Raw genomic sequence first — 17,134 nt, 5'->3', positions numbered from 1 at the left:
ATGTGCCAAACATTGCATCATTTCAGTGTGTTCACTCTCCACAGGTAGTCTCCATACAGCCTGTCAACTCTGGTTGCACCGAAATGATGTAATGACAGTCCCTTAGCCCAGTGGTGGAAAGTAACTAAGTACATTTACTTAAGTACTGTACTTAAGTACAATTTTGAGGTATTTGTGCTGTACTTGAGTATTTCCAATTTCCAATACTTTTACTTCTACTCCGCTACATCACAGAGGCAAATTTTGTACTTTTACTCCACTACAATTATTTGAAAACACTGCAGTTATACATTATTACATTATAAAACATACATTAACCACTCTAGCCCTTTTTTTATACCTCGAGCTCACAACGCGTCGCATCGCGACGCGTTGTGAGCTTGTAGATCTGCTATTAGATCTGCTTGTAGATCTGCTATTTTCAAACAGTACTTTTACTTTTGGTACTTTAAGTACATTTTGATACCAATGCCTTTGTACTTCTACTCAAGTACATTTTGAATTCCGGACTTTTTCTTGTAACAGAGTATTCAACATTGCAGTATTGATACTTTTACTTACTTTTTACTCAAACACGCACGCACGCACGCACGCACGCACGCACGCACGCACGCACGCACGCACGCACGCACGCACGCACGCACGCACGCACGCACGCACGCACGCACGCACGCACGCACGCACGCAGGCAGGCAGGCAGGCAGGCAGGCAGGCAGGCAGGCAGGCACGCACGCACGCACGCACGCACGCAGGCAGGCAGGCAGGCAGGCAGGCAGGCAGGCAGGCAGGCACGCACGCACGCACGCACGCACGCACGCACGCACGCAGGCACGCACGCAGGCACGCACGCAGGCACGCACGCACGCAGGCACGCACGCACGCATGCACAGCCCCAAAACATTGTCATCACATGCCCCATGCAGACTGAGAGATGGAGGGAGGTGGGGCATGCCTCCTGGTGGAGATTTGTGCTCTACTGACGCACCTTTCTAGTCTGTTCTTTGTTTCATAAGCTGCCATAACCAGCCCCCGTTCTCTAATGACTCCCCCAAGAAGCCTTCCACGTGAAGCCGGGGGAAAACAATGAGACTGGAAGCCACCTGGAATAGTTTTGCATCCAAAATGAACTGGGTTTTTTCCCCTCCTTCTTGAGTGAACAATGTTAAGTCTGAAATAGTTCAAAAATAAGTTACCCAAAGAGCAGAGGGCGGAGCCAGAACCTTGTGTCAAGCCAATTAGCAAATAACACTGACGGTGAATGACAACTCTGCCTCTGAGGCTGCACTGTTTGAAAATCATTATAAACATCTCTCTCTCTCTCTCTCTCTCTCTCTCTCTCTCTCTCTCTCTCTCTCTCTCTCACACACACACACACAGACGTGTGCTTCCATCATCAAGGAATTAACGAGAGCGAGAGGGAGAAAAAGAGAGAGAGGGGGGGAGAGAGAGCACTGCATATTGTTGCCATCATTATCAAGTTTGTGGATCGCTTATGAGAAACAGCAAAGTTTAGCAAAAGAATGTATTGATAAGTTTATTTATTATTTACGCCATCGCAAGGCAGCGTAGCTTGCCAAAAAGAGCAGATCTTGGCGGCAAGTGACACCATCGTGCAACGCAGTATAAATTAGGCAGTACTCTCAATCAACACATCTTACTAATGACTACTTACAGCAATTTTCCCTTCTGTCAATATTTTGTCAGATTTAGTAAAAAGCTAAGAATTTAATTTGTGTTTGGGTTACAGTCTGAGAGACTGCTTATGAAAGGTTTGGTAAGGCGGCTAGCTCAATTGGTTTATATAGGAGGAGGGAGACGTGTCTCATGAAATGAATATATTATATCTATATATCTAAATACTGAATCAAGCAACTTAAAAGCTGTCTGGGGTGCACACTAAAGCCAGAGTACACGTTAAAATGACCCCAGTAGTGTTTAAAAGTGAAATGGCCCTTAAAGCCACCTTGGCTGCCCACATACCTCAAGGTGCTCCATGCTACCAGATGGTGTAACAGCCTTTACTTTGAAAGTTTTTGTAGAGCGATTTAAAGACTGACCTCAATAGCTTCTTTTTTTAATGAGACTGACTGCCGCTAGACCCCACACCCTGTTCATAAACAACATGTCTCCCTGACGCCCCCCCCCCCCCCCCCCACACACACACACACACACACACACACACACACACACACACACACACACACACACACACACACACACACACACACACACACACACACACACACACACACACACATAGAGAGACACTTTAATGACATGTGCTTTGTGTGAGTTATTTGGATGTAGAGTGAAAGGCTATTGGCTCTTCTTGTTAAATAAGGATTGTAGCAGTGTGTCACCGCTGGGAAAAGAAGGTTAGGATAAATCACTTGAGAGGCCGAGGCCACCAAAACAAAGTGAATAGAATGGTTAACTCTGTAGTAAATCCCACAAGGTCTGTGAGTGATATGTGGCCTGTGTGTGTATTTTATGTGATTTTGTCTGAATGTTGGACAGGTCACGGTCTCTCACTCAGTGGGTCAGGATCCAAAATTGGATCTTGAGAGGGTTACAGACCATGATCAACTTCCACTGAGTGATGGTGACTTTAATTAATATTTAGTGTCACAACTTCATGGTCAAGTAAAAATTCAGGCCCTACAGTACAGCACTATGAGAGATAAAGGATACATTAACACTGAGGATTTTACTGTGTTGTGGTGTGAAACCAAATTAGACCACGCAGAGCTGTCAAAACAGCTTTGCGTTCCACCATTCTCCGTGGACCAATGTCAAGTCGTCTCAAATGTCTCCGCACAGGATGTTCTATTCTGATGTATAAATCTACAAATACTTTAGATTATGTATAAGAGTAATCCTGCCAGTCAAAGCAGGACAGGCTTTTTTTAAATTATTATTATTTTCTCCTTCATTCTCCATCAATCAGTATCCTAGACGGCAGTCCAGTTTCAAGCTCCCACCACCAACCTCCTTATTCCATTTAACCCATTGAGACCTGAAGCCGATTCTACATGTCTCCTAAATCCCGACAGTATTCTGAAAAACGTATGTTTCTATATCAGTGGTGCTCAAACCTTTTCATGTCAAGGGCCCCCAAAATTATATGTATTTGGCCGTGGACCCCCATCTCAAAATATTTTGTTCCAGGGGCCCCCAGAAGCAAAGATTTGAGTAAAAAATGTTCGCTTTAAATATATATATATTCAAAGATTTGCACACATTTTCACTATTTAAAAAAAAATAGCAGATCTATAAGCTCGTAGCGCGGCACTCGGTGCCGCACTATGAGCTTGTATATCTGCTATTTTTGAATAGCCAAAGGTGTAAAATAATGCTTTTTAGCTCAAATCTAAAAATGACACAGTTCCAGGTCTTAATGGGTTAATTCTTCTCAGCTTTCACGTCTTGCTGAATGCTCATTACAGCACTCACTTTCTTGGCCTGGTATTGTGCTATTGATTTTCATTCCCACTATGTCTTGGGGGTCCGATTACATTTTCATATATCTAGTGTGCCTGAGGGGGTAGCCATCAAATGGCTCTTTTCGTCTACTGGACTCACACGTATGGACTTTCCAAAATCTTAAACGATTTTGAAATCTGGTTGCATCACACACTACAGGATAATCTTATATGATTATTTAATCAGATTACCGTAAACATGCACACACCACAAGATTTTTAAATAATGGGGCATCACACACAACATGATTCTATTCAGATTATTGGAGTTGTCGAACGCAGCACAGGTGTAAAGCAACTAAGTACATTTACTAAAATGCTGTACTTATGTACAATTCTTTGGTATTTTTTACTTTACTGGAGTATTTCCAATTTTCTGTACTTTTACTTCTACTCCACTACATCTCAGAGGCAAATATCATACTTTTACTCCACTACAATTATTTGACAACTTTAGTTACTAGTTACTTTGTAGATTTAGATTATTATTACAAAACATACATTACCCACTTCAGCCCATATATATTTTGGCCAAAACAGCCGATCTACAAGCTCACAATGCGTCGCGATGTGACGCACTATGAGCTTGTAGATCTGCTGTTTTCAAAAGATTTTTATACATTTTGAACTTGTGAAATGGGACATTCTGCACAATGAGTACTTTTACTTTTGGTACTTTAAGTATATTTTGATACCAATACTTCCGTAAATTTTGATTACCGGAGTTTATTTCTACACTACAGTATTGTTACTTTTACTTAAGTAAAAGATGTGAGTACTTGTTCCACCTCTGGCAGCACCTCATGTCATATCATCTCACATGATCACATGGGACATGTCTGAGAAGACACGTTATAGACATGTGTTTTTCCCACACGTCTACAAGCCTCAGCTGTCCAACGCACCACAGGTCTCCGTGCCAAACGTCCCGGCATTCACTTCACGTCTGTCTCCTTGTAGACTGTCTTTCTCTCGGCCGCGAGCAACGCCAGTGGCGTTCCACTCGGACAGCAGTATTGATCCAGATAAATATCAAGGGTGTTTGAAAAATTGACGGGACGGCCCCGACCGTCCTGTGAGCAAACTCGGATAATTATGTCCGACATTCGCTCCCAATCTATGCTGGGGCAGGACGGAACGCCTCCACCGATACTCGGGAGGGTTGTTTCCGACCCCACATTTTTTATAGAGTAGAGATACTTTTGTGAGTGGAGATTGGGAGGTAGTGTGGCACTCATTAGAATGCCTCCCAACCAATCAAAATCAAGATGGGAACTAACTGTGGTTATTTTTTTTATCCCACGATTTTGTAACCCTTTTTTCACCCAGTACCAATTTTCTAAGTGATCCTGGGCGCTACACTCTCCCCACCAGCCTAGGGAGCCCAGGGCCGAGCACATGCCTCCTTCAATGCATGAGAGCCAACTGACCTTCTTGTCACCTGACAGGGGGGAGTTTCCCCGGTTGGACGTAGCGCGTGGAAGGAACACGTTATTCCAACCAGTTCCCTTCCCCTCCATCAGGCGCCCCGGCTGTCATGGGGGAGGCATTATAGCGTGTTTTTGTGAGGGTATTAACTACCCTAGGAGACACGGGGAGAACATGAAAACTCCACACAGAGTAGGCCCTTTCACCAATCCCACTTAGGGTATGTACAGTATGTAACTGTGGTTATTATGTTCAGTAACAAACTCTCTCTCTCTCTCTCTCTCTCTCTCTCTCTCTCTGTAGCTCTGAGGGACAACAGGATTGAGCTGGTGCATGCGTCCTGGTCAGAACTCACCATCAGCATCAGTGACATCTCGTTGAACGATGAGGGCATGTACACCTGTTCCCTGTTCACCATGCCTGTCAGAACAGCCAAGGCCTACCTGACCGTTCTGGGTGAGTATACCGTTTGTGATGCCTGCGTGAGGGAAAGAGCATGGGGTCGTGTCCACCAAGGCGCCTTTTTCCCCCCCTGAGCGCAGGGTATGTTCTGAATTGTTAACAATGTACACCACTGGTGCCTGCATCTGTGTACTAGTTACTCTATACGCTCACTTGGATGGATTGTTCCGCATCCATGCTGAACTGCTGCTGCAGATAATTATTTCTTCAATGCTGCACACAGTAGAATCAAGTTAGTACTTAACATAAACACCCTGGGACCCTATTTTGCTCGTCTCAATTACCAGGTATGACTTGACTTTCACTTCCACGTGGGCACTGGTTCGCAATGTGGGTTCCTGATTGTCCAATGGGTTCCAGGGGGTCCCCAGCTGACTGATAGTTAGGGAAACAATTTACCCTTATGGGTCCGAAACTCAGAGAGTTAGATTAACACTGAGGATTTGACAGTGTAGTAGTACATTCAGTGTATTGAATGGGGGACCATGGCCTAATGCATCCTTGAGAACCAGTGGTCTAGGGAATGGAGATGATGAGTAGGATTAACTGTAACACACTACAATTACATACTGTGTACAATTACACTGTATCGCGCACGCACGCACGCACGCACGCACGCACGCACGCACGCACGCACGCACGCACGCACGCACGCACGCACGCACGCACGCACGCACACACACACACACACACACACACACACACACACACACACACACACACACGTTCATACATTAACCATGATTAAACCATTAAGACCGGGAACGCATCTGTGTCATTTTAGATTAAAGCTATGAGCATTATTTTATACTTTGGCTATTCAAAAATAGCAGATCTACAAGCTCATAGCGCGGGACCGAGTGCCGCGCTATGAGCTTGTAGATCTGCTATTTCTGAAAAATCGTGAACATTTGTGCAAATCTTTGAATAAATATAGTTTTAAAGCGAATATTTGTAAAATATTTTGTTCCACAGACCTCCAGAAGCAGATTTGAGTTACAAATGTTTGCTTAAAAAAAAAAAAATATATATATATATATATATATATATATATATATATATATATATACAAAGATTTGAGTTTGTATTTCTGCTATTTTTGAATAGCTAAAGTATAAAGTAATGATTAAAGTGGTTCAAATCTAAAATAACAGTTGCTTTCCCGGTCTTAATGGGTTAAAACCTGTCTGCTTCATTATTGTCTGCAGCCATGCAGCCAAACAGATACATGCTTCCCTCCCCTCCCCTCCCCTCCCCTCCCCACCCCACCCCATGTTTGTGTTCCGAGCTTCGCCCTGCACAAATATTGTCTCATTTCCTGCCGTGGGTCTTATTATCTCACCAATTAGTTTTTGCTAATGTTAATGGATGTGCTAGGCTCTCCAGGACCATTACCGAGATCCCTGTGTCAACAAGCATGTGGCGCATTACAGACATTAAAGACTCAACGAGGATATGGAGAAAATGATCTCAGAGTGTAGAACAATGCTTAATGGTGCAAGCCCAGAAATAGGGGAGGATTTAATAAATGAAGTGAAATTGGCCAGGGAATGACTTGGTTTATTTGCAACTGTTTTCATGCCATACGCAATTAAGGTTGTATAGGAAATCCAATAAGGTTTTGCCCATGGACGTATGTTATGAATATTACATACGTCCGTGTAAGTCATAAATTACTAGCTTGGGTTCAAATTAAATTATTATAAACAAAGTCATATATGCCAGACACATTAGAATTTTTGATGGTAAACAAAGAAAATGGAAAACCAGGAGCTACATTCTGATACTTTACTCGACTTTATTTGACAAATCACAAGTTACCTACACAATTTACTCACAAATGACCTATTAAAGTGTTCACCCTGAGATCTTGGCCATGTCATAACAAAGACTATATAATGCTACCCGGTGCCTCCCCTGCTATGGACTCAGCATGGGGGGTAGGTCCCTGTGACATACTAGCGTTATGTCCAAGCGGTGTACTGAACTTGTACATCAAGCTTCCTCATGCTAGGGAAAAGAGCAAAAAGAAAAATATCAAATTCTTCTTTTCAAAACAATAATAATAAGATAGAAATAATGTGCGTAACAAAAAAAAAACGGCTGAGTACCACAGTCTCTTGTGCAAATAAGAAACACCACGTGGCAGCAGGTATCAAATTATGTATGGAATATGGGGAATTTAATATTATTCACAATCATATACATCAGGTGTTTATGTGCCGGTGTAACGACCTGTCTAGCCTTGACTGACATGGCCACAGGGCTCAGCGCCTGTTCAGCATCATGACGGCCTGGCTGTGGAAACTGTCCCTTTAGTCTGTTCGTTGGCCTGACAGCTCACTGCATGTGCCCTCGTTTGTACTGAAGAAAGAGAGAAAAGCCATGCCATGTGCCAAAAAAAAAACAGTTGCCCAGTTTAGTTCATCCATTTTAATTGCCAACATTGCTGTAATTCATAAAGATTTACCTTTTCTTCCACCACAGATGTAGTCGCTCACATTTGAGGCATTTTAAACATACCTCCCTCCCTGCTTTGGACTCAGCATCAAGGGATGGATGGGGGGTAAAACTCTCCGTGACATAGCGCTATGTCCAGGGAATGTACTGTACTGTTCTTTCAACCTGATCTCACAAGAAATGCATTTATTTAGTTACAAAGAATAATCTAACTTTTTGATATTGTTCACATCTAAGGCTGAGCCGTAACCATGTGGATTAACCAAACACTAACTTTAAAATAAATACCTATGAAATACATAAATGTTAATCAATTAAACCACACCAAACCCAGTAATATTCTTTTAGAAAACAGAGCACACAATATTAACAATTTGAATAATTATTTGTTTTGGTTTGAAACCCAACATTATAGGACTATGTAGGATTATGCAGGCCCTATACAAAGTTCATCTAAAAAAAGGGGGGGTAAAAGTATTACATACTTTTCAGTGCAGGTTTTGGTATAGTGCCACATGCAGCGATGTTGGCAAATCAAATGGAATATGAGTTGTCAGTGACAATTGAGCTAATTGGTTGTCTCTCTCTCAGACACTAGAGTGCATCCATGGCACAGACCAGTACTGTAAATTTAAAAGTTTCAGTGGCTGTTACTCGTACTGAGTGCTCTTAGTGAGTCGCTTGGGGGTTTTCACACTAGTGTGCTGTCACTATCTTTAGCAAATCGTTTCTGTCGGCCAGAAACCTGGTATCTCCGTAATTTCAACTTTTTATGTATTTTTGTTTTCGAGTGTCACGCAAAAGTAGTGAAAATAGCACGTTGTGAGCTTGTAGATTGTCTATTTTCAATTGTTTAATGTTTTTTAACCCATTAAAACCTGAAACACATCTGTGTTACTTAAAGGAGACACACCATGAATTTAAAAAAAATATTTGATATTTAATATCATATGGTGTAAGTCCCTCAAACCATTTTCAAAAGGTTTGAGCCTAAATCAACACTCAGATATACTCATCCCAAGTCAATTCTCTCAGGCTTATAAAGTTATAAAGCACTTTCAGCTGCAATACCAAAACGTCCTGTTGGGCAGAGGGGTGCTACTGAGTCTGTCAAAAAATACATCATACATCAAAATACATGGGCAGAAAGTTTCGTGATGTAAGCAAACATGCCATTCTGAGATGGCCTGTTCAGACACGCCCATTCTGAAAATCTCTGAAATGAGAATGAATGACTGAATGTTAAAAAATAAATAAAAATTGGGGTACAAGAGACACTGGGGAGCCCAAAAAAAAAAAAAAAATCATGGTGTGTCTCCTTTAAGATTTATTTGGCTATTCAAAAATAGCAGATCTACAAGCTCATAGCGCGGCACTCGGTGCTGCGCCATGAGCTTGTATATCTGCTATTTTTGAAAAATTTTGATTTTTTTTTTTTTTTTTTTTTTTTTTTTCAAAAAACTGTTTTAGAAAACATTTTTAAGAATCGCCTCAGGTCTTAATGGGTTAATTAATAATAAAAAAGCAACAGTTTTGGACGTAAAAGGTCTCCACCCGGCAGCAACGATATGTACTGTAAATCAGTTTTGTGAGCTCCGAGTGTTCCCTCTAAGGAAAGTACAGTAAGCTTCTTTCAACATCTTAAAACCCTCTTTGTTTTGGTGAGAAGCAAAAGTGTATTTTTTACTTTTACTAAATGCGAGAGGCGGCGCAGCCTGTGCTACCACGGGTGTGCGTGCCACAGCTCGAAAGTACAATAGCGTTAAGGAGAACTCCTTCTAACGCTATGGACCAGAGCCAGACCACTAGCATATTTCAAAGAATCCTCAAAGACCTGCCCACAACAATATGTATTTAGTATAAGAAGTATAAGAATAATTAGAAATTGTATGAATGTATTTATTATTAATTTAAAAAATGTGTATGCCTTCTGCTACACCCCAACACTTGGCACTCAATTTACACAAATTTGCACTTGCAAGGTCCACAATGGAAATAATCTCATCCGGCTGATAAGAGCACAAGCTCTTATGTATTTCAAGAACACATCAGTTGAGATTTAGACCATTATTCAGCCCAGGACGCTATTAAGGATGAATGAGTCATACTGTATAAAACCTACAAGTGGATGAAGATATAGAAGATGGAAGATAGACCAAATCCACTCAAAACGAGCTAATGGATGCAGAAGAGAAGAAGAGAATTCTTTCTGTGGTGTAATGGACAACAGCCACTCAAAATCAGAAATAGCTACAAAATCTAGTTACCCCAGATGTGCTAAAACAACACTAAGCACAGCAGATCTACAGTAGTATATTAGGAAATGCACACTGCCCAGAGTGATGGATGGTCTCCATAATTGACTCACCAAAGATTACATTTACTCACATTTGGGTTCTGGTAGAAGTGTCTTGACGCTCTGGATTAAGAGCGTCTGCTAAATGCCTAAAATGAAAATTGTGCATTGGAATATGGATGTGTTCCAGGGGCCAAATGAAAGCCCTGCTGGGGCCGGATGTGGCCCGCGGGCCGCCAGTTGAATATCACTGATTGTACAGTGTATGCATTTTTAAACGCCAGTCAATCAATAATATAAGTAGGAAAGACATTCAGGAAGTGTATAGAACAATGCCATGGGACCATAAGCCCACAGGAGCCTTCCTGACATTATTAATGATGCTCTTCATATACTGTATCAGAGTCACACGTTCAAATGTGCCCGTCTGCTTCAAGACCTTTGGTTGTGCTAAAATACACCCAATGCAACGTGCACATATGAACACACGTTTACACAAATTCACACACAGGCAACCCCCAAAAATGTTGTGAACATGAACATGAACATGAACACGCACGCACGCACGCACGCACGCACGCACACAGACTGAGAGAGGGATAAAATATTTGCAGCCTCTGGCCACCCAAGGGGAATGTGATCGTATAAGAGGAATACTTCTGCTCCCATAAAAGACCTGGAGAAAACCTAGTACCAGCCATTTTTTTCCCATTAATGATATCATATCATATATGCATGAGCCACAGTTCTAGTTAATACAGAGACCTGGCACTTCACATAAACACACTACGCTTTTATCATCTCTCTTTTTCTCCCCCCCACCCCCCCCCCCCCTCTCTCTCTCTCTCTCTCTCTCTCTCTCTCTCTCTCTCTCTCTCTCTCTCTCTCTCTCTCTCTCTCTCTCTCTCTCTCTCTCTCTCTGTGTGTTTGTCTGTTACACTCATGCACACATGAACACATTGAAATTATCACGTGAAATATTCCTCATGCACCACGCGCCAGAAGCAGCTGTTGAGAACACGCATCACAGTGAACTTAGACAGCTATCACTGTTATAGAATAGGGCGTGTGCACTAAATATAGATTCCCTACAGAGGGCTGGTGGGTAAAACAAAGAGGAGGGAAGCTCTTTAAAGCATACAATTCTCCTCAAAGGGGTTGAGAGACACATGAGGCCAGAGTCAGTCAATGCCATTGACTGATGGACCTTTCATTGCTCGACGACATTGGACGCACACTCGCCAAACTTAAAACACTCATTAAGGAAAGGGATGATTATCACTTTCAAGCTGCACTACCAAATAGCTTTCCGTTTCAGTCACACTCTGCTCGCACACATACGTAGACCGGGCCTTCACTCACACACAGACCGGGCCTTCACTCAAACATAGACCAAGGCCTTCAATCACACATAGACCAGGCCTTCACTCACACACCCAGACATGTCACAGGGACACTGCGTGTATGATATGGTGGACTTGACTTTGAACAGCACGTATTGTACACACTGAGTCATCACACATGTCCCGTGTGTTTTTAACTAATTCCCACCCGGTAATTCCCCTCCCTTCCCCCAGGGGTGCCAGAGAAGCCAGAGATTGACGGCCTAACGAAGCCGGCGCTGGAGGGCGATCACATCACTCTGACGTGCATCACCCAGGGGAGCAAGCCCGCCGCTGACCTGCGCTGGTTCAGGAACGAGAAGGAGGTTAAAGGTATGTAGATTATCTGTGTGTGACCACACTATTTTACTTTTTTTTTGCTTTTAGCTGATGCTGTGGTGGTCCCGGGCAACTTATCATTTATGAGCAAATGAGGGGTTAGTTGCTAGGTGACATTTTATTTCTAGTCATTTAATTTGGCATGAATAGGAAGCCATATAGTCCCTTGTTTACCTTTCAGTGAAAAACCTACTACACAGCAGACGCGTCGCTAGGTCTCTACTAGGTCGGGGGCTTAGCCCCGCAGGCAACGGGCACATGCACGCGCGCGCAGCGCGCGTGCATGTGCCCCTCCTCCCGTGCGCGCGCGAAGCGCGCGCGCGCGATTTTTTTCGCGGATTTCGCGGATTAGGGTGCTTTTTTCCCCGTTTTTTTGTTACTTTATTTCGGTTTTAGGGTTTGGGGTAGGGTTAGGTTAGGGTGATAGATATATAATTCCAAAAAAAAAAAAAACTTTTAATTTTTTAATTTTTAATTTTTTTTTATTGGTGGCTTTGGACAAAACATTGGTGGCTATAGCCACCGAAGCCCACCCCTAACGACGCCACTGCTACACAGTCATAGAAAAGGCTGCTCCTTAGAGTGCCGGTCAGGATGGCCTACAAGGACTACGTCAGTCGTGGTTTGCTGGTGGTACGACGCAAGGAAGTTGGGGGGGGAATAGTGTTTGTATGACATATGGTTATTTCACATCCATGGTGCCCAAGTGAAAATGCTTTTGGAGGTACACTATAGAGGCCCCTCAACATGTGATTCCAATTTGGGGTTGATTGGAGGTCATCACAAATGGCGTGAACTTGTTTCGGCACAAAGTTTAGAGTATAGTTGTTAATAAAGAGAGGATCAGCATCACTGTCACTTCACGTGGGCTCTCAACGCTCTGCATCGTACTCTATATACTCTGTGTAAAAATACTGTTAGTGCCCATGTTCATCACTTAAAACAGAAATACTTAAAATAAGGTAAGTAAAATAACTGTGTGTCTTCAATCAGTCATCTGGATCAGATTAAGAAGCATTATTTTAAATATATAGAAAAAATATAAAGAAAAAATATAAAACATTCACGCACATAAGATATCAAATTACCACATTTTGGACCACGTCGGATCACACTTCACTATTTCTTTTAATTTTTATTCCTCTATTATTTTCTGTAATCAGGTTACAGTAAATCCATTACCTTCAATTGCATTACATATTAGACCCCACCCCTGCAGCCAGTCTTGTTCTCCAGAGCAGCCAGGCGCCATTTCCGTCTTCCTCTCCTCCTCCTTGCTGATATGGAGCTTCTACAAATAGAATCTTGAGCTAATTAGCTGAAGGAAGGCCTTCCCTAACTGGCTGATTATTGTGTCTCCATGGATGGCTGCTGGGAGAGCAGCTACCTGGAAGCCAAGTGAAGAAGCAGATTGAGAAACCCCCCAATGGCCTTCTAATCTACCTCCCAATGTTAGCAGCTAGCGAGGACATCCTTAGTGGGTTGAAACCATGGTGGTCCCCAGTGGCTAATCTCTCTCATTTAGGTCAGACGTTGGTATCTCTCTCTCCAACATGGCACGTGCACTGTGAAATCCTCAGTGTTCGTTTAACTCAGTTTAACTCAAAAGTGTACAAATGAATAACCAAATTCGGTACGTTCTTGGAGATGCGCTCTTTTCTTTTCTTTACTCTCAGAGTTAAAGTTTGTTGATGTATAATTTCAGGTAAAGCAGTCATGAAATGTGGGTTCATAACGATTTGCTGAACAAAAATAATTATGTCTAATATATATTCTCTTGACAATTATGTTTTTGTAATATTCCATTAAATTCGAATATATTCAATTAATTTGAATGCAACACTTTACAATGGCATCAATTCAGTGTAATTAAGTAATTATGTGCATTAGCCTATTGGGAAATGTTGCAAAATGCATAATAATACTACAAAAGGATATGAATACGTGAATGAATGAAGGCTACTCATCGTGGTCTTTTCATTTAGTACTTTCTGTTTTTTCCTATTTTTGTAAGTTGATAGACAGTAAAATGTATTGTAATAAAACCATTGTACATTTTTCTGGGCAGACGTGTCACGGATTACTGTGACATTAAACTGCCTTTTACACTTTAAAAGTATGTTAGTTGAACATATTAGACCCCACACACAGTAAAAGTATCAGTGTTAATTTAACTCTTGAGAGTGTATAAATGGAACACTCTCAAATCTCTGCCAGGAAGGCACGCCCCAATAATAATACACTGTTCTGATGCAGTAACATCAAACTCTCTGTCTTTCTGTATCCATTGCGTGTGCATGTAGTAGGCCTATGTATAGAATGTGCACAGGGTGCAATATGTTTTCACGTTTAGTGTGGGTGGTAATCAGACATGGACTTTGACTGAACCTTGTCAGTCTCCTGTGTGCGTACATACAGTATGCGTACGGTATGTCATACAGTAGGTGCCCCAGTCTCTCTTTGTGTCCATGTGCGTTGTCATAGGTGCAAGCATGACATACAGTGGTGTAAAGTAACTAAGTACATTTACTAAAGTACTGTACTGTATTGTACTGTATTTTTTACTTTACTGGAGTGTTTCCAATTATAAAATTGGAAACATTGGGGGAAAAAAAAGAAAAATAATTTTCAGAACCCAAGATATCGTGATCCGAAGATTTGCTGCTCCATTCACTTCTTGTTTAACTTATTATTATTATTATTTTTTTTACTTTAAAAACATTGCTGGCACAGTATGAACATATTTTTTTATTTCATTGGCACTGAGTTAAAAATGTCAAAACTATAGCGTAAATAGCAGATCTACAAGCTCAAATGTGTCGCGATGCGACACGTTTTAAGCTTGTAGATCGACTATTTCCACTATGAATGTTTATTTTTTTAAGTATAAAGTAATTAAATTTGCCGTGTGTAACTTTTGTTTACGAAGCCTAAAAGCCAAACAGAAATGTAATTTTTGATTCATAATTTTCAATGACAGAAACTCAATTAAATCGCTAATCGCAATTGTTTGAGTGACAATTAATCGTCAAGTAAAATCTCATAATGGTGACAGCCCTACACTGCTAAACGAGATGTAGACAGCTTACAGTGTACATTCATGAATGTCATTTTGACCTAATCAAATATTTTAGATTAAGAACTCATTCATTGTTTTTTGACTGTACGGTAGCCACTTTAAATCAGCACATTATGACAATTTTATGCAGTGCAGAACATGAATATTTTAAAGCAGTCAAGCGATTTGAAGCAACGTTTAAAGTAGTCTTCCTAGCCTAAATTAAACAGCTCTTATGATGGGTGACGAAACAGACGAGGAAGATGATGGGCAAATGAGAACTCTCAGTCCTCACAAAAGACTCAGACACTTTCTATAAGGACTGGGAAAAAAACACTTAGTTTTATACTAGCTGGTTAAAACTATCTCCAAACCTTCAGTATTCAGCAGTGTGTTCACTTTGTTCTTCTACAATCATTGTGAAATATGAATGCAGAGGAGCTATTGATATGTTGATAACCTGATTAGCTTAGTGGATTTTCTATAGTGCCTGATGAACCAATGCACTTTTATTTAACATGACTATTAACAGCAATTCTAATACTGCTGCATATTTTCTTCTTTGTGCTTTGTTGATAAAGCTGATGAGCCTGTTTGAGTTCTACATATATTTTCCTGATAAACCGTATTTTGACACTATTAATATTGTACCGTAAGAGATGTTTTGAGAGTTAGTTATATAAGACATTCTTTCATAAAAAGTTTTGTTTGATGCACTCGAGAGAGTGGAGAATGGATTTTAGACTCGTAATGTAAAAGTAAGAATGAAACGTTTAAAAACGTAACCAGTCTTTACGACCTCACGCGAATTAACCTATCCCCTGACTGATTCATATTTAGATCTTTGTTGGAAAACAACGGCCATAATGAATGGCTTTATCATCAGCATCTTGTTGGCAGTGCTGCTGCTGTTGCATCAGTTTAAATTCAGCAAACATGAACGGGATAGACCAATTATTTGTTTACTAACATTGAGACTGGACGCACAGGTGATTGTTTCACGCAATCAATTCCCAACCTGTTATTTCGGGCTGCGCTGGTTTCAGCGCACCCCAACCCCCTCTTGTGTGTTGGCTAGTGAGGCGCGTCCTAGCGAGACCTGATAGAATGGGTTTCATTGCACGCATACTGGTTGCACGCATACTGGTTCTTATCAGTGTGACGTCGTCTGTTAAGGGGTCTATATAATAAACAACAGTGGAGTTAAAAAACGGAAAGGCAAAAAAACATGTTGAATTGGGAATATTTAAACGGACTGTCCAAGACACATTTTGTAATTTAGTAAAGTTTGCATGGCTTTCGGCTTGCAGTAAAGTAGGCTTAGAGTTCCCATCACCAACGCAAGCGTAGCCAGAGCTTTCAATCTCCAAATTACAACTAATTAAAAACTCGGGACAATGGATAAACAGGATACTGTCGATTGAATAATTATGTTACCAACTGGAAATGATGATAATAATGGAGTTGTTCGGAGGAACATCGACTGACATGGCGAGTAGCCTAATCTTCATGTACAGAATTAACTGGCCGCCGTGCCAATGTTATACTCATTATAGGCTAGCTTGGATATTGATAAAGAAAGATATTGGTCATTGCTGTTGTGTGCGTGCAGCTGGTGGTGTTGTGATTGCATGACATGTGACGTGTGCCTGTGCTACAGGCAGCTATAGCAGCAGCAGCCGTCTGGCTGTCTGATGTGCATCTGTATGTTTTGCTATGATTTCTCGAAATATTTTTAATTCATGACGTGAATGTACAGTAGCCTAGTGGGCATGTTAATTATTTTTAGCTTCAAGTACTCATTTTAGCACCGGCAAACGCACGCAAACGTAGTGTAAAGATTGGCCAATACAAACAAACAGTAGTGTCTTGTCCACTTTTGCTGTCTGTTGTCGCCTCGTCGCATATGGGATATGGAACATGACTTATACCTAATTTTGTGAAGCAGTACTCTGTTTTATTTAAGTATTGGTATCAAAATGTACGTAAAGTACCAAAAGTAAAAGTACTAACATTTTTGAAAATAGCAGATCTACAAGCTCACAGCGCGTCGCATCGCGACAATATTTGCCTCTGAGATGTAGTGGAGTAGAAGTAAAAGTATTGACAATTTTAAATATTCCGGTAAAGTAAAAGTACCTTAAAATTGTACTTGAGAAAGTACAGTACTTGAGAAAATGTACTATTTTACACCACTGGAAGCAATGGTTTAACTGCTACTTGTAGG

The 17,134-nt window shown here is 41.3% G+C and overlaps 1 protein-coding gene across 1 annotated transcript in view; it reads left to right on the top strand.

The window, feature by feature from the left end:
* The window catches only part of cadm2a (cell adhesion molecule 2a), a 406,511-nt gene that overhangs the window by 336,915 nt on the left and 52,462 nt on the right, over window positions 1-17,134 (top strand). Inside the window, exons 4-5 of the mRNA XM_084074746.1 lie at window positions 5,214-5,366; window positions 11,706-11,843. Coding sequence (XP_083930872.1) covers window positions 5,214-5,366; window positions 11,706-11,843 — 291 coding nt within the window. The remainder of the gene's footprint in view (window positions 1-5,213; window positions 5,367-11,705; window positions 11,844-17,134) is intronic.

This window comes from Gymnoscopelus microlampas, assembly GCF_963454915.1.
Source record: "Gymnoscopelus microlampas genome assembly, chromosome: 12".
NCBI lineage: Eukaryota > Metazoa > Chordata > Actinopteri > Myctophiformes > Myctophidae > Gymnoscopelus > Gymnoscopelus microlampas.
This window is presented reverse-complemented; position numbering and strand designations above follow the sequence as displayed.